General features: G+C 41.9%; 1 protein-coding gene across 1 annotated transcript; it reads left to right on the top strand.

Annotated features, from left to right (window-relative positions):
• The first annotated feature begins 298 nt into the window (after positions 1-298).
• TMEM198 (transmembrane protein 198) lies at positions 299-24,983 on the top strand. Its single transcript, XM_072418074.1, has 5 exons — positions 299-2,549; positions 8,365-8,623; positions 10,499-11,074; positions 19,555-19,754; positions 21,091-24,983. The coding sequence occupies exons 2-5, from the start codon at positions 8,461-8,463 to the stop codon at positions 21,232-21,234; spliced, it is 1,083 nt and encodes a 360-aa protein (XP_072274175.1). The 5' UTR covers positions 299-2,549; positions 8,365-8,460; the 3' UTR covers positions 21,235-24,983.
• The last annotated feature ends 151 nt before the right edge of the window (positions 24,984-25,134 follow it).

The raw sequence follows: 25,134 nt of genomic DNA, 5'->3' as shown, positions 1-25,134 counted from the left end.
TCTGCCCCCCTTCCCACAGCCTTTTTATGTTTTTTATTATTCTATAAAGTACAGATTAGTGATGAGCTCTCATGTTCAAAGGCTGCAGCCTGCAAGTGCTGTGCAGGAAAATGGTGCAGTCCATCCGGGCTCTCCTCCCCCTCTGCCTGTTAGAGATGGTTTGTTCCGCCTGCTGCTTCCAGTCTAGGAGCTGTCCAGCAGCATCAGGAAGGGAGAGGGGGAGGAGGGATAGCTGGGAGCTGAATGGAGATAATAGGGGGGCCAAAAGAATATAAGGGCCACAACAAAGAGGGACTCAGGGGGGCAGGCTGAACACTGGGGAGACAGAGAGTGCAGCCACAATGCTAGAGACTGACAAGACAGAGGGGGTCTAGAGAGTACAGAGAGACTGACAGGAGAGACACAGAGATGGGAGAGACTGACAAAAGACAGGGGGTCTAGAGAGTACAGAGAGAGTGCTAAAGCAGACTGGATACAGCAAAGAGACAGAGAGGGATAACTAGAGAGTGCTAGAGACAGCCAAGAAACCAGAGAGTGCTATAGAAAGATAGGAGGAACTAGAGAGTGCTAAAGAGAGACAGGAGAACCCTGAGACTGGTAAAGACAGACAGGAGGGACTAGAGATAGCTAGAGACAAACAGAATGAAATCAGAGATTGCTAGAGACAGATAAGAGAAAGAGACAGGAGAACCAGAGACAGACAGGAGGGGTTGGAGAGTGCACAGAACGAAAAAAACAGTGCTAAAGACAGGATGAAGTAGAGAGAGCTAGAGACGGGAGGAACCAGAGAGTGCTAGAGACAGACAGGAAAGACTAGAGGTAGCTAGAGACAAACAGAGAGTGCTAAGGAGAGACCAGAGATAGGAGAAAAATGATAGTGCTAGATAAAAGAGGAACTAGAGAGTCCTAGAGACAGATAGGAGGAACAAGAGAGTGCTAGAGACAGACAGGAAAGAGACAGGAGGAACCAGAGAGTGCTAGAGACAGGAGGAACCAGAGAGTGCTGGAGACAGGAAAGAGACAGATAGGAGGAACCAGAGAGTGCTAAAGACAAGAAATAGAGAGATTAAAACTGACAGGGAAGAGACAGATAGGAAAAAAACAGAGAGGGTTTACAGACACACAGGGGAGAGACAGATAGGAGGAACCAGAGAGAGACAGGATGAACCAGTGAGTGCTGTAGGAACTAGAGAGTGTTAGAGACAGATAGGAACTAGAGAAAGCTTGAAACAAACAGGAAAGATACAGGTACAAGAGGGAGACAGGTAAGGGGAACCAGTGAGTGAAGATAGACTACTAGAGACAGACAGGAGGAATCTGAGAGTGCTAGAGACAGACAGGAGGATTCTGAGACTGTGGAGAGTGGGACAGGTAGGAGGAACCATAGAGTGTGCAATGAGACAGAAAAGAGGAGAGAGGCATTAGGGGAGAGAGCAGAAGTGTAATTAGAGTGCTGGAGATAGACGGTAGAAAGAGGGAGAACCAGAGAGATTGTGGGGTAAGTAGATAGGAGGGGGCAGAAAGAGCAAAAGTGCATGGAGAGTGCTGGAGATAGGGGAGACAGAAAGGAGGGGAGCAGCTGGGGAGAGACCTTAAGAGACAGTCACTAAGTGCTGCAGGCACATATGGGAGAGGAGTTACAGAGGACAGGAGAGTGAGTGCAGAGTGCTGGAGAGAGAGGCACCAAGAAGGAAAGGGAGAGTGTGTGAGTGCAGACGGGCTGGAGAGACAGATAAAAAATAAGGGGGTTAGAGAGGAGCTGACAATCACAGGGAGGAATAGAGAGCAGAGAGTGCTGAGCCTGGGAAGGTGCAGGAGAGGTGTCAGGGTGCTGGAGTGGGGATACCCAGGGGTAACCGAGGGCACAAAGCTGCTTGGTAAAACACCAAGGAAAGTGGAAAACAGGAGGTGTGAGGGTAGAGACAGCAGACACAGAGGGAAGGCTGACTGAGGGAGGGGAGGAAGGGGGGAGGAGGTCTCTTTTCACAAAGCCCCTCCAACCGCAGAGGGAGAAGGAAGGAGAGAGAGAGAGCAGAGATGGGGACAAAGAGAGGAAGAGAGTGATGGAGAGAGCAGCACAATGGCCATGTAAGATGAACCCGGGGGCCAGGAAGCCAGGGATGGGTGAGATACACTGGTGTACCACATGCAAGAGAGTGCTGGGGAGCCTGAGACTGAAGTGACAGACCCGGCTACTGCATGCTGGAGAGCTGGACCTTGTGGGTAGACATCTGGAAAAGCCCTGCTGCTGGAGGATGAGTGAGAGACCGCAGGAGAGGCAAAGAGACAGCAAACATCGCCTTTGCACGAGACTGCTGGCATGGTGTGACTAGAGGGGGCATTGGATGACAGCTACATGCATGGTACCCATCTCAGGACACCTCCCACCGATGTGACTCACCCCACCCTAGGTACTGTCACTAATTGATCCAACACTGGGTGGGCAACACTCTCTAATGAGCAGAGACCTCCTTATTTCCATGACCAACCTTCAAAAAATGGGAACCATCAGCTGCTCAGGAACCCCATACGCTCTGCCGATATCTAACGTAAGTTTCTTCCTTTCATTTTGAGCTTTGTGTTGATGACCCACCAAACCGTTTTCCAGTGGGAATTCTGGAAAGCCTTATTGGCCCCATGGCTTCTCCACGCGTTGATGCCCACCATCACCCAGATCTGTTGTGAGTGCCAGCTTGGCCTCCATCTGGCAGGCGGTGGGTTAAAAAGCCCCTCCTCCCCGGTGAACTGAGATGGCTGCCAGCTCTGGGCACCGATTATCAGTGGTAAATACCCATGCTGGGGGGCTCATCTAGGGTTTGCGTTGGCACCACGGCTGGGTTAGGAAGGACTGTGTTTGGCGCCGGCAGGCTGAGATCACTGGAAAATAAAATTGCCTCTTGTATAGCCTGGGGCTTCTTTATGTCTCTCCTACAAAGCCGTCATTCTAAGTTATCCATCAGCATCATCTAGGAATTCAGGAGCCATTTGTAAAGTAGTAATAATGGCATTCCAATCCATAGTGTAATTATATCGATGGATTCGTAGTGTTCGTATGAACGCGTAAATGTGTGCCAGGCGCTATTTGTGTACAAGGCAAAAGCCCGGGCTGGTTGGTCTTTCTGACCAAGGAGGTACAAGGCATTATGGGGTGGTGCAGGGTGAAATAACCCATAGCGACCCAACTGCTGGACCTTTTGCCATGACTGCCATGGATTACTTTGCACCCACTTTGCACCCACTTACCACATAACGTACAGGTGTAGTGACCTGTAGCAACCCATCAAAAATTAGTGTTAAATGTGGTATAGCTATCAAAAAATGGCTTTTGGTTGGTCACCAAGAGTTACCGTAATATTTTATTTACAAAAAAACCCAGAATGCATAAACCGCATCATGCCAGCGAGACACACAAACATTGAGGCATGCAAAGGACGCCTACATGGGAGTTCAAGCTGCAAAGAAATGGAAGTGTTGGCCATTGCTGGGTTCATCATTTTAATCAGACTTTGAAGTCCTATAGATCAAAAGAACTGTCTGCAGTATCTCCAAACAGCCAATGGCAATCAAGATCCGATCACAGTTTTTAATCTGAATGGCTGATTGAAGGCAAAAGAGTTCTTTCAGAGGGCACATTGTTCAGTGGGACCAGTGAATCTGATTGGGTTTCACAATCAGCGGCGCCTTCTGTCTTCCAGCTGCCATGAATCAGTTTGCGTATTTGGAATATTATATAATATTTATGTGTACAAAAATCATGGCTGTAGATGAGAAACTAAATGTGTGCCAGGGGATGCCAACTGTTATCAGATCTAGGATGTAAAGAATTGTCCCAGGGCGTTCAGATGTTTCGGACACAGCATTAGGAAATTCTATTTTATACTTAAGACCTTATGGAATATTTATGTACAAACAGATAAAATAAATGAACTTTTATAAAAATGAAAATTTGGTTAAACGAGACAAAGAAAATGAAAAACAGTGAAATGGTTTGTATTTTCAGGATTTTTATTAGCTGAATTGTCCTATGTTGGCAGATTGTTCCCCATGGATTCCCAAAGTCTGCTTTTTTCTCCAAAGTTCTTCACTTGCACAAACCAAAACATTTAACATACTGATTGGTATTTTCCATCCAAGATTGACCAATAGGTGTCTGTGATTTGGCAGCCCTATTGTGAGCTAGCGAATGGCAGTGACTGATGTGAATGGTTCGGTGTGAAGGATTGTGATAGCACTATATATGGGACAACAAGTACCCCGTTGGGTGTAGGTGCTTAATTTGGACCATGGACTTTCTGGAAGGTCCAATGAAAAAGCACCAATAACAACCAATCCAATGTTTTTGATTCATATTCAGAAAGTTCTATGGGACCTTTCTGCTCTAGCATGAAAAAATGAAGAGCCACCTCCTGAATAAACCACTTACCCTGAGCAAGCTACTTGACCAGTCACCTTCCAGTGCCAATAAGATGTCTTGGTCGTGTGATCCCAACACAAGGCATGGCTCAGAATATAGGCTTTGTCCACAGGCTTTGTTTTGCTTCATCTGACCTGTTTTTGAAACATTCTTGAAACACAGATCAGCAGTCATTGATTCAGTTTTAATTGATTTTAATTCTGCTGCTTGAATGGCCATTAGGAGGATCTGTTGGCAGTTGCTTTGCCGTGCCTGCAACACAGCATGTCGTCCCGTAATCCGTGCAGAAATATAGCATCCAAACACATTACATTGGTGCTTCCCAACAAATTGTGTGAACAAACCCTTATGTAGAACAAAATAGCCATTGTGCCGTACTATTCAGCAGGAAGCAGAAACTGCCTATGTAATGATACCTATCTATACCCTGTATACCTGGATAAGGTTCTTGTTAAATGGCCATTCCATCCATATCACCTGACATTTAGAGTTTTGGTTGTATGGTGGGTACTTGAACTATCTGACATTTTCTTTTTACTCCTTGGGAGCTTCTGTGAGATCTCGGGTCAGTGCATTTGTTGTGAGCATCAGGAGGGTTCCCATGCTTTCTGCTAATTTTTTAATTCATCTTCTATTATGAAGGATATAACATGAGAAGGTGGAATAAACACAAATGGGCAAGAGTAGGGCAGAATCAGGAAATATGCCAAGGAGAATCCACTGTTGTCCTATCCAATGTAAGAAACCATTTAGTTGACTTGGCCCAACAGGATCTGCTACACACCATGGACCTCTGGAATTAATTTAAAAAATCCCACACACACAGAAAGGCTCCAGGTCAGGGCAGATGGTGGTGGCAGGGTAATATTGCTTTGTTAGTCTATCCAATATAATTGACCAAGAGATGACTTGGCCCACCAGGATCCACTTTTCACCATGGACCTTTGCAGTAGATCTAATAAATGAATGAAACCAAAAGTTAACTTTGCCCACCAGGATCTACTTCACACCATGGACCTCTACAGTGTATGTAATAAATCCCACCCATCCCACTGGCTCTGAGTCATGACAGAGAGTGGTGTCCAGTAGACTGTGGCAGGATATCATTGCACTGTTGGCCTGCCTAATGTTCACCCCACCCACCAGGATCCACTTCCATATAGAAAACAATACTTTTGGGTCGATCACATACACTGCAAATGGATTCTGGATTCCCTTTTTCATTATGGAAATTGGCAGTGGGTGGTCAACCAGAAAGACAAGAGAAGAAACTATACCAGCATTGTTTTTATTTAAAAAGTGCACCAAAGGTATAAAAATGGCTGCTATACACATAACATGAATCCCTGCAATGTGTTTGATAAACCCCCCCATACCTCCCTCCAGGCTTGGGGTCAGGGTAGCGGGGGATGTCCTATCCCGGGACATTGGCGGGATATCATTGCACCCTGGGTCAGACCTACCATGGTTCATGCACGGGATTAGCGGGCAGGAGGTTTGCCAGGTTAACTCTCCACCGTGACAGTTCATCCCACAGCTGTGCCCAACAGAAGAAGCTTTTCCAGCTAGCAGAGGATACAAAGCTTAATCAGTAATCCCTATTCATGACGGGGGATGGGAGACATGCAAACCGATGGTGCGTGCATCTGAACCATACAATGCATAGGGCTATGCTGGCTGCCATTGTGTCAGTTGAACCAATATAATACCTGGTTCTGGTGACACTAATGCAGCATGGTTGGCTTGGTGGCTAGCTGTCTTTGCAGCAATATTTCATAGGTTCATATCTTGGCCAGGACACTATATCTGTATTGAGTTTGTATATTCTACCCATGTTTGCATGGGTTTTCTCCCACATTAGAAAAACATGCAGTTTTGTTGATTGTCTTCCTACAAAAATTGTCCTTAGACAATAAAATATGACTTATTTTGGGAGCCCTTTTGAAGTATGGTTAGTCACATGACTATGGACTGCGTAATATGTGAGTGCTGAATAAATACTGGATAATATTATCAATTATTGAGACTCGGTGGTGGTGGTGGGGATCCATATTCCAAGGATGTCATCTGTTTAAAGCTTGTTATACTCATCTGTTCCATCCCTGGGTGCTGCAATCTTCTTCCCTCTTCTCTTCCTCATTGTGACCTACAATCATGGTTGGCTCGGTTGAAATGATGATGTAACTCAAGGTGTACCCAGCAACCAAAAGGGAATACAGGGATGTGGGTATCCTGTAATCCAACCACTGAGCTACACATGTGCATTTTTGACAGCTCCAGGGAGGGATCATCCAGGTAAAAAAAAGCTTATTACAGACATCTCCTGTCCCTTTCTTCAATAAAGCCCAGCCTGGGCACATATTTTTAAAGTGGAATTTTAGTTCTTCCTTGTTAAACAAAGTTTCTACATGTAGTTGTTGTCCCTCTTCTAGAACAAAGTCCTACTTTAATTATTTTTTATTATTAATAATAATAATAATAATAATAATAATAATAAACAGGATTTATATAGCGCCAACATATTATGCAGCGCTGTACATTAAATAGGGGTTGTAAATGACAGATACAGACAATGACACAGGGAACGGAGAGGACCCTGCCCCGAGAGATCATTCTAGAGAGTCGGGGCAGCTCTAGAATGTCTTGGAGCCGTGCATGTGATGAGGTTATGAGTGAGGAAGTCATTAGTAGGTCAATGGGGGAGAGAAGAGAGCGGCAGGGGGAGTAATTTTTTACCAGGTCAGAAAGGTAAGTGGGACAAGAACTGTGGAGGGATTTAAAGGCAAAGCACAGGAGCTTGAGTTTGATTCTAAAGTGAAATACCAATGAAGAGAACCACAAAGAGATGCAGCAGTAGTCTTTCTTTTAAATGTGATGTGCAGATCTCTTCTAAAATATATGAGAACATATCAAAACTGTCATACTACACAAAACCTTTCACCCAACACCTAAATTATTGAAAAAAGTATAAATGATTCACTGAACAACTAGATGCAATATCAGATGTTGGTATGAAATGCATGAGCACTGTATTCTGTGCTAATAATGAAAAGGAAAATCACTGATTTGTAAATGTTGCTAAAAAGTAAAAGAATTTGAAATAAAACAATTGTGCATTGAACTTTTTTAATATAGTTGGTGTCTGGGGACATGGCTTAAATGTTCCCACGTTTTAGTAAGAGAATACATAATTGGTATTAACAACAGCCTGGAGGGGGGAACATTGCCCTACTTACATTCAGTTCTTGACCATCAGTCATTTGTCATCTCCTCTGAGATATCAATCATCAGCTTGCTGCAGGATCTTTTTACTTTGCAGTAAACCTTTCTTTTAAAATTTTATGAAAACAGAAAATTCAATACTCATTTATGTTCCAAAACCCAATTCAATTCACAGACAGACAAGTATTTGGTATTTAAGTATTCAGTTGGACGGACGCTGTACACCATGTTCCTAGTCTTACCTCCACTTTCCTAACACAGCAGCTGTGCTGGGTGTCCAAATCTGATTGAGCAGGCTAAAAGAAACAGAATTAGACCTAGTGCACCTAATATTCAGCTTTCAGTAGCAAACCAGGTCAGACATACCCCATCACCTTTTCAATTTGGGACCTTTTTCAATTTGAGATGCCAGGCTGGTAGGACAGAGCTCCAAAACTGAACAATGCCAAGGAATCAAACTTTCCAAAAGTATTTGCCAGCTCTGCTGAAAGAGTTGGCATTCCTTGACTGTATTTGCATGCAGAATGTGCCTGTGAATGTCCACATTTCATGCTGAGCATTGTGATAGCAGAAAATAAATATTCAGTGAATGAAAGGGGCCATCCAGGGACAGTCAGGCTTATAGGAAAAGGGTTGGATGATCCTGGACGTCCTTCATCCATGAAATGAGATGGGCTCCACCTGACTTGCTGATAATTTCCTTGTTTTCTCTTTTTCCCCTCTTATAGGACCAGCGATAACGCTCTGTACATGGAATTGGTTCAGAAATTTGGAATTTAGGAGAACTGTTACACTCTGACATTCCTGTTTCTCCTCCTGGAGACATGACCGCCACTATGCAAACCCTTTCCTTCAAGCAGTTTGCTTTGGAGCCAGGGCAGGATTGGCCTCCACCATGCGAGCAGGAGATAGAGAGACGGTACCAAGTGGTACCCTCTGTGGTCTGTGCCATGTGCTGCCTTTTTGGGATCATCTACTGCTTCTTTGGTAAGTATGTCTGGGAAAACTAAACAATCTAAAACGGGCAACAAAATGTATTCCTCAATTTTTTCAGTTTTCACTTAGAAGTGGGAACAGAGTTAAAGCAATTGCATTGTGTTGAAAATATCTGTTGATCTTCCAGGTTGGGAGTGGCAATGACACCCAGGCTTTTGCAGCCTTTCCAGCGTTGTCACCATTGTGGGAATTCTTTGGATCACAATATAAAAAAACAATTCTGTATCTATGGCCTATTACTTTGTTTCAGGTCACTTCCTCTTCCTTTGTTGGCCTAGTTGGTGGTCATGACCAGTCGGCACTTGTGGAATGAAAGACTTACTCCCCCTTCCAGCTGCCTTCATCACCAGCAGCACCAACTTGAGGTTGGGTTGGGGGACCCACGGTATTAATGTGCACCAGTACAGGCACTTTTTTTTGCTGATTCGGCACATCGCCTTTTTCTGCATTAGCTGTGGCTAGTGCAAATGGGCAACTTTTAAAACCTGTTGCCCTGTGTGTTATGCACAGTGCACTTATTATTTAAATGTATTTTTATGTTTAGTCACGTCACTGGTGTGGTATTTTGTCTGCCACTTGTTTGATGGAGGGTGCTATTCCCTTATGGTCTAGCCCTGATGTCTGGAGAGCGCCTTGGCCTAAAAACCAGGTGCTCTCCCTCAATGGGAGTCTCTCTTCGGGGGAGCTCCCAGCTAAGTATCCGGTGGGACCTGCCTAGGCGGTCCCATGGAGAAATGGTCCCTCTCTAATTACGGCTAGAGAGGCAGTAAGTCCATTCCAGCTTCGGCTGGATGGGCCTAGTACCCAGCCCTCATCTGGAGCTTGGCTTCGGAGGGTCTGGGGAAAAGGGTGGCTCTTCCTCTTTAGAGGAGGGTTTACCAAATAGTACCCCAGTGCACGTTTTTTGTGGAGTGTTTTTGCACTTTTCACTTTTTTTCCGAGCACGGGGTGTGTTTATTCACGGATCGCGAGATTCTATAAAAAAAAAAAAAAACAACCTGAGGTGGCATGTGAGAGTGTTTTTATGTACCAGGACTCCTCAGAGTTTTGCTGTTGAAAAAATAAATTTAGTCTCCAGCCCAGGAAAAGGTTTACTACTGTAAAAGATATTTCCCATTAGAAGACACCCAAAGTAAATATAAAAAGGATGGAATTCCCAAAAATCAAGATATAGCGCATAGTATTATGCTGGTAATTATCCTACTGGTATCTCAAACTCTAGGAGGAATTTTTTTGTTTAAAGTTTTTAATTTTTTCTCTTTTCCCTGGATTCATACTGTAATTATCCATGGTTATCCCTATATTTTGGAACTGTTACTGTCAGATCTGGCTCTTGCACCTTGTAAGGGGGCTACTCCAGGTCTGCATGGTCTCAGTGTAGGGTTAGTGTAGCCATCCTCCTCAACACACTTTTTTTGCAGACTCCTATACTACTTTATGGCACGTAGAACCTCCCATAACAGATTGACCCTGATTAATGCAGAACCTGCTGCAAAGAAAATTACATACACATGTAAATCCAGCCAAGAGATTTTTTTTTTAGTTTTGGAAAGAGTGAGGAAGGATTCGGACATTAGAGGGATTTCCTCTCGTTTCCTGTCCTGCTGACAACTGAGACACAGAAAGCAAAAAGTAATTTCTGTTTGTAATAATGCAGTTTGAGATTTTATCTGACTTCCTATGTGGTGAACGTGTTGTCACAGGACAGAAAAGAAGTGGAAATCTCTCCAATGGAACTCTAGAGTGCAATTAATCGTACAGATCTCTTTATTATTTGTATATTACGCAGTGTCACTAAAAATTGATATGTACTAATATTTGGATATGTTGATGATGTTCTGATTGGTATACAATTATTCCATGCAGGGTACCGCTGCTTCAAGGCTGTCATGTTCCTGACGGGTCTGATGTTTGGCTCGGTGGTCATCTTCATGCTGTGCTATAAAGAACGGGTCCTGGACACTCAGCTGAGTGTGGAAGCCAGCGTGGGCATCGGCCTTGGCATTGGTGTCCTTTGTGGACTGGTAACCATGCTTGTGAGGAGCGTTGGACTATTCATGGTGGGCTTGCTGCTTGGGCTACTGCTTGCCATAGCCACGCTAATTGTTATGGAACAGTTTTACCACCCCCGCACGGTCTGGGTTCCGGTGGCGCTTCTGCTCGGGATTGGGATGCTGTTTGCTGTGCTGACCTTACAGTGGCAACGCTTCTTCACCACACTCTCCACTGCCGTCTTTGGTAGTGCCATCATGACTGTGACTGTGGATTACTTCATCGAGCTCTTTCTTCTGGTGCAGTATGTATACCAGCGCATGAAGGTTGACCCTCCGCAGCCCGTCTGCTGGTACAGCTGGGTAATCCTTGGGATCTGGCCTGTACTTAGCTTACTGGGAGTCCTCGTCCAGTGGAAAGTCACAGCAGAGGGCTACTCACATACAGAAGGTAAGTTCGAGCCATCAGCCACTGTTATACACTGAATTGTACTGATTTTATGTCCATTCTCTCTGTTTCCACTCCCAACTTTATTGGATAGATTTTGTGTCACCAATTGGACTGTAACCAGTCTTCTCCCATCTACATGTGTGGCAGATATGTTAGGTAGGTCAAACGCTCAATACATATACTGGATAAGGGACACCTGACCATCACATCTACCCATATAGCCAGAAGTATGTGCACACCCCTCCAAAAGATTGAGTTGATGTGTTTCCAGTGAAGGTTACTGTTAAACTTACAAAATACAAGACATATTAGACAATTTGACCCTCCAAACTTCATGGTAACTATTTAGAGAAAGCCCTTTTATGCTCCACCAAGACTGTGACCCTATGTACAAAGCCATGGTTTGATAACTCTGATGTGGAGGAACTTGTGTCCACCATATAGAGCCCTGATTTCAACTTTAGGAAGAATTGTGAGTCTTCTTATTGAACATCAGAACCCAAGGGCCCAAGTTTAAATGAGTCCAAGTTTTAAAGACACTCTTCAACAACTCGTAAAAGCCTTTCAAGAAGAGTGGAAGCTGTTACAGATATATGTGCTGGGATGGGATGAATGGGATGTCCAACAAGCCTTTGTGTATGGTGGGGTGGTCAGGGGATCAGGTCAAGAAACCTTTCACCATATAGTGTATTGGAACTATTTGCTAAAATGTATAATTCTTTTTCAATTTTGGAGAAGATAGACTATCATGGGTGAACCTGGTTGATCTAGCAAACCTGGAATAGATCTGGTCCAGGATTGAAAACATGTGCCAACTAAGAGCAAATGATTTTAAGAAATCCATTCCTGGTCACTGGTCACTCTGTACCATTCTTTGTTGTACAGATGTTGGAAGTAAAGCCCTAATGTGGCGTGTCCAATCACAGTGGTCCATTGTGAAGAATAAAGACAATGGAGGTTTATATATATCCTACCAGCCTCTGCAAACATAAAATATTTTCAGATACAATATACATACCATCAATAGAGCTTTCTTTACCTTGAACCGTGTTCTTTCAAGAAAGGTTGAATTAGTGTGCGTGATGAATGTATTAATATAGGAGTAATTAACCCACAAGAAAGAATTAGCACAATATGAAATGACAGTATATCTTGAAACAATTTGAAATCTTTAATACAGTACAAAAATATGTGACACTAAAATCAGCACTTCAGACATTGTTCTGTACAATTCATAATTGCCAGCTGATTATAATTATTTCCAAAGACACGACTACCGGGTAGCAGGTGCAGTTAAGCAGGTCACGTGGTTTCATTGTTCTTTTCTGCAGTTCCCAGCAAGACACCAGTCAAAAATGTCTCTACAACATTGTTTTTTCATTGTGGGTTGTGAATGTTTTGTATCAATTACAATGAGACAACAGTGGAAAAAATAAATCAGTGGACAATGATATTACCACTCCATTGGGGTAGTTGTTCCTGTTAGATTAAAAGCCCTCTGTCTGACTTTCCACTACAGTTATGGTTGTTCCTTAAGTGAACCTGGCCTTAATTAACAAATCTGCATGTGCGAATCCGTGACACTTCACAATATACAGCAACAAGATCATTTTTCCCAAAGGTATCACCATTTACCATTCTAGTGCAATCCATTCACTTTAATTGGTAACTTTGCCTTGGCTGATGATGACAAGAGAAGGCATTTTTTTGTCTCCTCTCCAACCTTTTGTAGCAAGTCACAAGCTGAGAGTGTGCAGAAGGAACTGATCTGAGTTGTACATTTGTTCAGGAATTGCACAGGTCCAAGAATTCACATAGTTTTGCCATTGCTAAACTAGCAATATTCATTCACTCAAGTCAGCGGCCCTGATTTATTAAAGTTCTCCAAGGCTGGGGAGAATACACTTTCATCGGTGAAGCTAGGTAACCAGCAAACCTGGAATGGATTTCCTAAAAATCAGGGTACTTGTTAACAATTATTTTCAATCCTGGACCAGATCTGTTCTAGGTTTGCTGGTTCACCCAGCTTCACTGATAAAAGTGTATTCCCTCCAGCCTTGGAGAACTTTAATAAATCAGGCCCAGTGACTTTGCCTAGGCTTTGATGATGTCATTTGTCTGCTGCAGATAGGAAAAAGAATTTCTTTAGTCCCTTCCCCAACAATGTAACTTTGTAGAAAATCACAAAGTGAGGGGCTGCAATAGGAACTGATCTGTGTCAGGCCTGTTGAACACCACAGCCATAAATTGCACAGGCACCAGGAGTTATATGGTTGTACTATCTCTAAACCAGCAATACGGTTACTGATTTGTAAGTTATCTCTCTAGCGACTGGCAGCATTTTACTGCAATTGTACCTGAAGTGAGATTTTAACTATAATGGGTTTGTTGCAGACTTGCCATAAAATTGGATGATCAGTAAGATATGATCAGTAAGCCTATGTAAAAAGCATATATGGCAGCCTCCATGTACTCAATGTAAATATTTCTAAATTGAATGAAAGAAGAAGATTAAATTAGTAAATTCAGCCTGGGTTGGGCTAATTCCTGGTGAATGATCCACTCAATGGAGTTCACTGGTAACAGTTTACTTCTGCTGTTGGAATCATTTTGCTTCTTCCATCTATCAGAGAGTGAATGGGCCAGTGGGAATGTGGTGTTCGTAATGATTGGCATACTGGATTAAGGGACCTTTTTATAAAGAAGTGTTGATCTGATAGCAGGCCAAAGTGCTAACTTCAAAGTGCATTGGCTTCATACTGTATTTACTTTGAAATGGCAATAAAAAATGGACCATTTTATTTAGAAGTGACATTTGTGAACCAAGCACTTCCATTGTAGCTGATTGTTACGGTATAAACAGTAAAAGTGCTGGGAAATAGTATGATTGGCAGTTCACATTCATGAAAGTGACAATCATGTCATCATATCGCTATGAACACTATAGTACCCCAGTTCTACTAATAAAAATGACGCCTTTCTGGTGATCCGACTGGCCTCCATTTATAAATGTGCCAACATTTCCAAATACTAAATCCTAAAAGTTCAGACGGGTGGCAAGGTTATGATGTGATTACCACGTTCATATGTCTGTGAACCTTGTACTTGTATTGCTGTGGATATCAGTGGCATATATTTGAAGTGTATTGGTAATATATATGTACACTGTTGGTTGTACTTGGGGAAACCATAATAACATTTGTTGCTATAATGCGCTGTAAACCATGTGTTACCGCAGCACGTAGGCGTGAAGCCAGATTAAGCCCATTAAACCAAAATGTGACCCCCTATTTCCCCCATAAGCTTTGAGGACAGAAAAGCATTCCCATTTCTATACTCCACAGTTGTCTCCCACAGATTTGCTAGTTTACTATGTTGGCACTGCTCTCCTTTGGTGTCAAACAACTTACTTCTGGTGAGTCCATGGTGTCAAGGCTTCATCCACTTGCCCAAACTCAAAACATTACATAGCACTGTTCTCTGCATTATTTAGAACAATGTTTCTGAATCAGTGTTCTGAGGAACCCTCAGAAGGTTGCTAGGGGTCCTCATCTGTGATTGGTTCCTATATACAGGAATACCATCCTGAAAACAGGAGGAAACAGCTAATCAACAGGCTAAAAGCATTTCTAGATAAACTAAAACAGTGTTTTTCAACCAGAGTTCCATGGAACCAAAGGGCTGCTCCAGAGGTTGCAAGGGGTTCCTTCAGCAACAAGCAATTTGTGCCTCTCAGGTCAGTTTAACGGTGACATTCTTCCCAATGGCCAGCAATGGTAAAGGAATTCTTCCCACTGACCACCACACTGATGTACTGTGAGCTGTGGATATAGTAAATATAGAAGGCGTTCCCCAAGACCTAAAAGTTATTTTAAGAGTTCCACCATGTTAAAAAAAAATCAAGAAATTCTCATTTAGAATCTCCCCTCCTCCAAAGGAAGGACGGAGAGAACTTGCTGGTCCAAAGACATCTGGAAAAAAAATATGTTTTTGGTATGGTGTTGGTGGTGCTCCAGTGGGCATGCAAATGGCAAAGGATGGTCTCGGGTTGGGGCCTAAGCCCTGGATTGGCTTTATTAGAAAAAGAAAATAGAGTGAATATAGTGCCATTATATGTGCAAAAGAAGAGCTTTTTTAGTAGTATGTACCACCACCGTAACACACATGTGCAGGAAGTGTAGTGCGACACTTTACACAGCAATTTACCCTTCTGAAATGTTTTAAAATAATTTTTGGATATCTGCAATTTATGAGATGCAAAATTTGGTAAATAAATTATTAGCAGAAGAATTCTAATAAATTTGCATTGTCTGTGTTGCTTGCAGTTTAGGATTGGAGGTCGGATTACAATTGCCATTTAGATTAAAGAACTGAACTAATGGCATTAGCCATTATAAATGATTCTACAGGTAGTACAGTTGTTGACTTGTGAAGTGTGGATTTGCTATGAGATCCAGGCTTTAGATGTAGTTTGATTATTTATATACCGTTAAGGGGAGCAGTTGGTTTCTTATGTTTGGATCACACTGGTATTAGCTTGTAAACACTGTTCTGAAGAACAGCACATTCAACAAACATTTACAAAAGCATTTAAAGAGCTTTCAACAGCTTTCTTAAAGCCCTTAAAATACCCTTCAGCAGCAGACTAGGAATGAAAAACATTTTACAGCGTTTCTTGAAACTTGCTTAAACCTTCTAAAACCTGCTAAAAGGTATTTAAAGCTACATGCTTTAAAATGGTGTAATAGTGTTTTTTTCTGACTTCTTTAAGTCATATGTATATAAATATATACTATTTTGGTCAATTTATTATTATATATATATATATATATATATATAGTCCATGCAACCAGCATTTGCTGTGCTGTTTAGCTAACCTGCAGTGCTCTTTGAATCCTTTCTCATTTAGTAGTGGCAGACCTGATTTTATTCACCAACCATACCAGGTCTTACCCCACCCCTGACATGTAACTGCATAGTGAATGGAGAAGAAGAAGACTAATACGTTTATCTCTCTATCACTCTTACCTGCTATCAGACTTCTCCTTTTCAGCGCATAAGCTCTACAGCACACTTTACTGGCTTCTTTTTCCCCAGTCTGAGCAGCTTTTTCCCCAGTCTGAGCTTTTCTATGCAAGGAATACAAGAGGATGATACCCAGTCAAATTCAGATACTCACACTGCCTGTATTAACAAATACATTTCATGGGGTATTATTAAACACAATGTGCAGTACTGATGCTGCTACTATTTGAGCAGCACCTATTGTATATGGATGTAGGCCTGTACTACAGAACATCATTGGATGCAGAGCTGGAGAGTGTTTTACCACCATCTGGAAAGTATAGAGAAGGGTAAATCCTAGTGTAGGCTCCATGTATAAAGGCATTCAAGCTTACCCTGGTTTGACGATGTCCTATTCCTTGTTCAGTGAAAATATAAATTCCCTATATCATGTAGGTACAATTTCACTTTGAGGTCAAAATGGTTCCTCCATACCGAAACGTATTGGTGGGTATAAGTGAATAGGGGAAATGGGCTAGCAAGAGGCTTTGGCACTTTAAAGCGTTCTTCCGTTCCAATATCGAAGTGTTGAATACAGATCTTACAATAGCTTTAAATTAGCATTTAGCAAGTATTTAGCAAGCTTTGTAAAACATTGAAAAGGCAATACATATCCTTTAAAATCCTATCACTCATTCAAAGTACCTTGACAAGTGTCAACAATCAAATGCTGGCCATCTCAGGTGCTCGTACAGGCTCCTATAGCCTTCTAAATGCATAATCTGAATTTCTTGAAGCTGATCGCATTCTTAATTTTTAAGTGCCAATAGGGAGAGGCTACTCCTGATGAATGTGGAATTTGCTTATTAGAACACTTAGGGATTAGGATTGCTCAAGGAGCTTTAAAGTGGAATATTTGCATCACTTAGGGTGGCTATATATTATTGGGATGCCAAGATAGCTACATTGGATGACCATCATGACCAGTGTTCTCCCCAGCCACTTTTAGCCGGGTGCATCACCCGGCATTTTTCAGTAACTAACTGTTTGTTTTTTTGTGGTTACTAAAAGGTTGGGTCAGAATACATTTAGGTTAAAGAACAAAGAAGGAAGAGTGGGTTGGGGTGCAGGGTGACCCTCACTACATAACTTTCAGTCTGGGGGGTAAGCCTGGTCCCAGGCCCTGGCCAGTGAAGGCCATATAGACCCTTCTGCTTTCAAAATCCTGTCTGACTGACCCCCCTATTCTGGAGATCTTCAGATAATTATCCCCTGGAAAAGATCCCTGAAACCTGAAACTTACTTCAAAGGTTCCCTCTTGTTAAAATAGTTGAGAAACACTGCATTGACAGATTACAATATATTATCTATATACTACGATCAGTTCCCTATACATAGGTGTGGCTGATACATCTATATTTAATAATTTGGAGTTGTGTCCACGTATCTATGGCCATACAGTGTAATTTAGACTGCTGGTAGGTTTTCATTCATTTTTTTCAGCTGTCCACAGGCTGCACGCAGTGACTGGCTAATTTGTCTGGACTCAATTAACATTGCAGAGCCTTGATGGCACTTAAATCTGAATCTAATCAGAATCAATGACCATGCACAACGGCCAAGCCTCTCTGGAACCACTAACAATTCACCCTCTAGGCTCTTTCCTCTAAGAAACAAATCTTTTAATCTTTAGCGTGATGAAAGGCATTTTAAAATCGTCTCCAATCAGAGACTCTGTGATATCTCAATTACAGAATATGCAGCAAGCTCTTTCACAAAATCAGCAGTTCAGCTAAAGATTGGACGTCAGGGCAAGTTCAATTAGAGTGGTAGCTGATAAATGGTGTAGCAGAATCCTTTCTCATAGGGCCTAGAAGAGATCTGCTGGCTCTCAACTGGCTGATCCGATTATTTTTCTGATTGGTAATCATTCAGCCAAAATACACAAAACAATGCAGGCATTTGTATTAGGCTACGTACACATGTGCAATGGTGTGCATCCCATAATCATCTAAGAACTGATATCAGACGAGAATCTGGCGTGTGTACAGTGCTCAAACGATTGTAATAAAAAAAACGGGAGAGAGCACAGTCGGGTGCAGCTACGTCGTTCCCCTCCCTCCCTTCTCCATAGAGCAGAATGGTGCTGTATGTACAGCACTCGTTCATGCATCGTGCAGTCTTTTTGTTGTTGGAAAGGATCGTGAAATATTGCACATGTGTATGAGGCCTTACTAAAACCCTCCGAATGTGGTATGTGGTGTCTAAGTGGGGGGAGTGTGGGAAACACAAATGAAGGAAGATTTGGCTCAGTCAGGTGCACATACATCACATTGTTTCTGGTCATCGTATAAAGCTGTGTAATCTATGAAGGCAGAGCTAAGGCTGTGTATACAGGTTCAATGTTTGTTGCTGGAAACTGATCCTTGATCTTTTCCTGCAACAAAAAAGTGACAGATGAATGAAGGAGCACTGTACATACAGCACCATTCTGTTCTATGGAGAGAAAAGGGGGGAAAACAAGGGAGTGGCACCCAGCCATGCATTTCTCCTTTTACTAGTATTGTGGTCGTCCACCGTCGGTCGGTCGTCTATCCGTCAGGACAGATCCATGATCGACGTTGGGCAACTGCTGTACACATGTCAGATTCTCAACCAAGACAAGCCTGATCGTTCGTCCCAGGCAAGAATCATCTAACGTGTATACAAAAGCCTAAGGTGGAATAAGTTCATAATATTTGGTGTCTGCTGTAGTTACGGAGTAGAAGCACCACTCCCAATCAGTGTACAAAACAAAAATTGATTGTTTCTTTTTGGGGGGCAGAAACAAGGATTCACATTCTTAACAATCGGTAGAAGGCAACCCTATGCCAGACAGTTCCATGAAGTTCTAACAAAAAAGACAGATGTAGTGTGGGTCTGAAATAGATTGTTCAAAATCATCATATACCAGTTCCACTCTAGTTCTGTGTTGATGGTCCTCGAGGGGCATTCGAATTTAAATTAGAACAACGTTGTTATGTATAGAAGGAAATGATTGAATTTACCACTGAGCAGCTGATAGCGAACGTTAATGCATTTGTGTTTTTTTAAAAGCCTGATGTTGAAGATCTTTACATTTCAAGGAATATGCATTCCTCATCATTAGGATTTTGGGAAGGAGGGATAGTTTTTAGTACAAAGTGTGTCAGCACCCCAGAGGAACAGATAGAATTAATATACACAATGATAATAAGAAAGACAATAACCTACTGGTTCCATGAAGAGTTTATTATATCATAATATTTACACCACTGGTTGTTAAATAATATATTGCTTATACAGGTTTATCCATCCAAAAAGAAAAGGGAGAAAGGAACAGAAGGATTTGGTTAAAAAGAGGAATAGTTTTTTACAAATGAAGGAAAGGTGAAGGCTTGTGTTTGCAAATGTTGTATTTATATAATATATACAACTTTACCTTCCCTCCCTACCAGTTATCATAAGCCGGCAGCAGCGTCGGGTCCAACTCATGAAAATAAAGCAGAGAGAGGAGCGTAAAGAGAAAAAGAAGAGGAAGAAGCGGCCTCACCACCATCACCCTCATCCTCAGCACAAACCTCCCCACCCACCTGAGCCTGCCTTCCGGAGGAAGCCCACTCCTATACGCCGATTTGATGGCGATGTCATTTCCCCTGTAAGTGATCTATAATAGCAATTTTTTTTGCTTGTACATTATCTTTATTTTATGTAATGGGATGAAAAATATAGAAACACTTGTCAATCTAACCTAAAATTCATGCAGACTTTTCCAAAAATACATTTTTTTTAAATTGTACACTTCCTGTGCTGCATGCATGGTTCTATCTACATTTCCGGCATCAATACGATGTGCAAAAGTGCCTAGTGGTAGGGTAATGAACTCCAGCACACATGCATGGGACCTACATCAGTGGTCAGATAATACCCAAAGAAAAAAACATAAACAAATCAACTATAAAAAAAAGAAGATGACAGTGGGGAGCCTAAACCCTTCATCACTTGTCAAGGCCAAACTAAGAGGTAAGTTTGTCATTATGTGCAAGTATTCTGCACAAGTTTGCACAATATGGCAAGTGTTCCTGGGGACTCATGGTGCCTTATTTTTGCACTAAAACCCACTTTTGTTGTGTGCAAAACATTAAAAATCAAGATTTTTGTTGGTATTGGTGAACTTTTGCCATAATCAACAAGCGTCCATACACTTATGAATATTATCCAGTATTTATATAGCGCCAAGATATTACGCAGCTATTTACAAACCTACCATGTCATAACCACAAGCTAAAGTCATTTTTTGGGGGGAAGCCAACTAACCTAACTGTTTTGGAATGTGGAAGGAAACCCACAACAACACGGGGAGAACCTGCAAACTCAATGCAGAAAATCCCCTGGCCGAGATTTGATCCTGGGTCCCACCGCTGCAAAGGTGCTAACCTCTGAGCCACCTTGCTGCACTAACCTTTTTGTAAGCACCCTGCATCCATGACAGGTCCAGCAACCTGTGACCAATTCATCCCCTGAAGCCACCATCTTCACTGTTGACTCTTTCAAATCTACAGAGATCTTCTTCAGACTTTGGGTGGACAGTATTGATGTAACTCCTGTGCATGCACGGTATCTGGGGCCATTTGTGGTGGTGCCATATACATAGCTGGGCTCTGCACTTCATGCCCTATTTGCCATGCAGTGTAGTCAAAACGCAACATTTTTGTTTCTTCTGCCAAAAACCTCCACCTTCTGGTTATTAAGTTTTCTTTAGGATGACCCTGTCTATTGACCTCCAATAGAAAGTGTCCACATCATGCAGGCACCCAAAGAAGGACCATTGCTTCTAAAATCAGAAGTATGGAGAAGATATAGTACTGCAGTGTCAAGTAACGTCAGCTTTAGGTTTTTTATGTGAGCGATAAAATAAAGAGAGGGTGATAATATTTGTCTAAAAATCAGCTTTATTTATTCCACAACTTACACATTTCCCTCTTCCTCTGCAGAGCTACATTCAGAGTTTCCGAGACCAGCAGTCAGGTTCTTCTCGAGGTCGGGTCACCGGAGCTCACACAGTGGTGGACCTGGACTATGACTGCGGATCCCGCGTGCCACTGACTGCAGGAGCTGCATCGGCCGTCCGTGTATAGCACACAATGTAGAAAGTGGGGAAAAAGGGCAGGGAGAAAAAAATTGAGGTCGGTCCGACACTCAGGCTTTGCGCTGTACAAAACTCCTACAGGGAGATCCATAACCCATCGCGACATGACAACTGTGCCGGCACAATGGGGAGCTTCAGGACACTTCATAAACTGCATCCATTCTGCATTGACTCCCACCTACCTCTCTACAGTCACTAATCACATAGCCATTCCTACTTACCTCCCTGCACTGCTACTCCAAGATCTCTCCCTTTGTTGGCCCTCTCCAAATCCCCCCTTCTCCCTTTTCAAGACTGAATCCAATGGATGACTCAGCCAAGCAGTACGCTTTTGTGCCTACACCCCCATCACCCTACGTCTCCAAGCTTCTGCTTTCCTGAGCCTATTATAATATCATCTGCTGGCCAAGTATAGCAACACCAGGGCATGTTTTTATTTCAGTGTACAAATACAGACTAATGTATGTCGTGTGTATATTCTTCAACAATGTAAGGAGACTCCGAACTATTGAGATCTAACAGGAGAGGTGAAAACCTTCAATTCAGGAAAAAAAGCCACAAGACTTGTTCGGTCGGTATTAGACTTTTCTGAAGCTTTTCAATGGATGATTTTTAAATTATTGTTATGGGTGGGAGGGTGACAGAACGTAGCGTATTTCAGGTGAGTGTTGCTGTGTGGTTGTTGATGAGGGGATACAAAAAAAAAAAAAAGACACAGACACAGTTTAACAGCCTCATAATTCCTTCATTGTTCTCATATAGGAAGAATACCTATATGATGGTTTTTATGATATGCTGCACAATATGGAAGTCAGTCTGTGCAGTGGCTTGCGAATGGTTCGCAAATTTAGGAATGGGAACAGATTGTGCAAAGCATGCCGTGGCCTAATTGTCTCACTGAACACATGGCCTTACTTACCATACTGTCTGAAGGAGGATCTGGCCTAGTGGCCTATAGCAATCATTCCATCGCTGCATGGAGGAGAAAGCTAACTGGTTAGAAGGTTATTTTCAGACGCTTTGATAAATGTGGGTCAGGGTATAAACAGGAAAGCTGTCAAAAATGATCAAAAATAAGCTTTTATTAGCTGGCACAAATCTGTCAAATTCTGATATCTGAACCACTCCTTTGAAGTTAACGCTGGTCACACACGTTGCAATGAAAAAGTACAACCTTCCTGCAATTTATCAACACCTAGGACCTAAGTGAATATAAGTTGAAGGGGTGTTGTTTCAATAGGCCCTTGCATTACATTTAATAGAGATTGTAGAAAAACGTACCCTATATATTATATTTCCAATTACAGCATGTATCCCGTTTGTAGAAGAACCCCCCTCTCATTTTGTAGATTATCCTGGACCCCCATTTTCTATGGAATGTGTTTTTGTAGACATAGTGCCATTTTATCCTAAAACCTTGCAAATATGTCTTATTGTAACGTGTGTAGCCAGCTTACAATAGATGTAAACCCAGTCACTAAAATCTAATACAAACTTTAGCATGCTAATATGATTTTAAATAATTTGAAACCTACAGCTCCTATTAAAACAATACTATGAAGATCAGGCATTTCCTATTATGAGATCTCCCAGTTGTGCTTTTGCATTGTCACCCAGTCACACGTGCCTCTGATATTACCCCTAACTCACAAACACAAAGCTGGCCTTAGAATTTACATCTGTGCATTTTTCCTCCTGATGCACTTAACATTGAAATTACTGGAAACACTTCATTTCACAAGTTTTCACATTTTCAGTGCTCTTTGTACTGAAGGTCAGCATGCATCATAATGAGCATTGAAGCGTGTTGATGCACTTAAAAACCCATGGAGACTTATGTCTTAATAAATACTTGCATTTTCCCTGATTTTAATGGCAAATTATTCAAGCAAAAATGCAAAGATGTGAATCCAGCCTTAGGGTTTAGATTTATTTTAAGGGCATGTTCATATTAGTGGTTTTGAGTGGTTTTACCATTTGCAAAAAGTGGCTAACATTGGACTGAACGGGTCTGATCATCATTGTCCGTTGTCTTTTGATAGGCTGTAGCGTTCCTGTACGTTTTTTGGATGCTACATGTCATGTCCAGGACAGTTTGCCACTCCTTTCTTCTCCATAGACTTTAACTGGTGTCCCTGGTAGTGTTGCTGCAAGTTTTTTAGATGCTACCAGTCAAGTCCAGGATACTTTGCCACTTCTGCCACCTCTATAGACTTTACCTGGTGCCGCTTGTTTAAAAATGCTTGTTCAAGTGATTTTAATTGCTTGCAAGCAGTTCTAATAACTGGAAAAAGAAAGGAAAAAATGGAACTACTCTGCTAGGATCTTGCAGCCATTTGCAAATGCTTGCACAGATATAGACATTTGCAGGCATCTGAAAAAGCCCAGCTGAGACAGTTCCCAGGTGCCTAGTGGTTAGCAGTGGGTGCCCGGGGGCAGAAAATGTTGTGATAAAACACTTCTAGTCTGAGCATGTCCTAAGATGTTCTCTTATTCTATACACAGTAAGTCACAATTTAACATTATGCAAAAAAGAAACAGATAAAAAAACCTTTACCTCTTACTCTTCAGGATATAAATATATTTGTACCCCATCATTTTATATAGCTTTCATTTTTTATAGGGCTTCTCTCCAAATACTCACAGTAACTGAAATGCTATTCCTTAATATGAATATGCAGGGATCACAGACCTGCTCACTGTTCCCATGGTATTTGGTATATATGACAGTAAGATATTGGCACGGCTGCACACATGGTGTATTTTATATACAAATACTTTTTTAACTTCATAAAGTATGCTTTTGTTTTTTTTAGCAGGTAGCATCAATCTTATTCATTTAGGCAGCGCAAGAAGCAAACCCATGTCCATTATCAATCAATCAAGCACTGGTATTAGGTAAATTCTGTTTGGTTCTATTTTTTATTTGATAAGCTTAAATCAATTCACATTCATGCAGCCTCTTTGTAATTCGAAATCCTTGAAGAACACTGGACCTCCATAAAAAAGTGTCTAAGAAATAGCGTTTATTAGGAAAAGTGTACTGGGCACAGTAGAGGAGGAAAGCTAATGGTTAACAGCCATTCAGTTCCTTTGTATTGTGCCATTGACTTTTAAGGTCACCAGTTCACCAGTCACCAGTTGGATAAGTATTGTGCCAGAATTGTTTTCCTAACCATGGGTGGGCACTTTCTAGAATAATATATGTTGCTTACACATGAGAATGTATTAACAAAACAGTCATAAAAAACAATTAATATAGCCAAATTTACTCAATTGTTGGTATTTTCTAATGAAGACCTGACATAAACAATTTTACTGATACCATTAAGCCCTTCCTGAATCTCCTTCTACAGAACCAACAGGCCTGTATTGCCCCATGACCACCAATCCATATATAAACCATCCCTGAAAAGAAAAGTATGTACAAAATTGTATTTATAGTGAACATATGATGACAGATAGGGTACAATAAATCCAGGGAGGACTCCATTTTCATATGAACCTTTGCCCAGCTCACAAAATGGCTGCTGTTTACAAGAGCAAGGTGTTGGTAGGCCGCACTGGCTGTGTCTGTGGATGAGAGGCTTTGGTCTTGATTGCGAGGTGATCTGTTACGTTCTTATGGGGAGGGTGACCTTTTCTCTTGTTTCAAAATATTTTTATCTGTGCCAAACCCCAGGACCTTTGTAAATATGACCCTGTTCTTCATTGTTAAAGTAATTTATTTCAGCTCTTCTCGGATGTGTCCTGTTTCTTTGTCTGTATTTTACTTTTATGCTGCTTGACCACTTACATGATAATTGCCTTTCCAGGTCTTCGGGCCAAGCTTCCTGAAGAAGGGAACGTTTTCATTGGCCAAACCAACAATTTTTTTAGGCCAAAATTC

This window comes from Pyxicephalus adspersus, chromosome 7 (genome assembly GCF_032062135.1).
Source record: "Pyxicephalus adspersus chromosome 7, UCB_Pads_2.0, whole genome shotgun sequence".
Classification (NCBI taxonomy): Eukaryota; Metazoa; Chordata; class Amphibia; order Anura; family Pyxicephalidae; genus Pyxicephalus; species Pyxicephalus adspersus.
The sequence above is the reverse complement of the archived record's forward strand: the minus strand, read 5'-3'. Positions and strand labels throughout refer to the sequence as shown.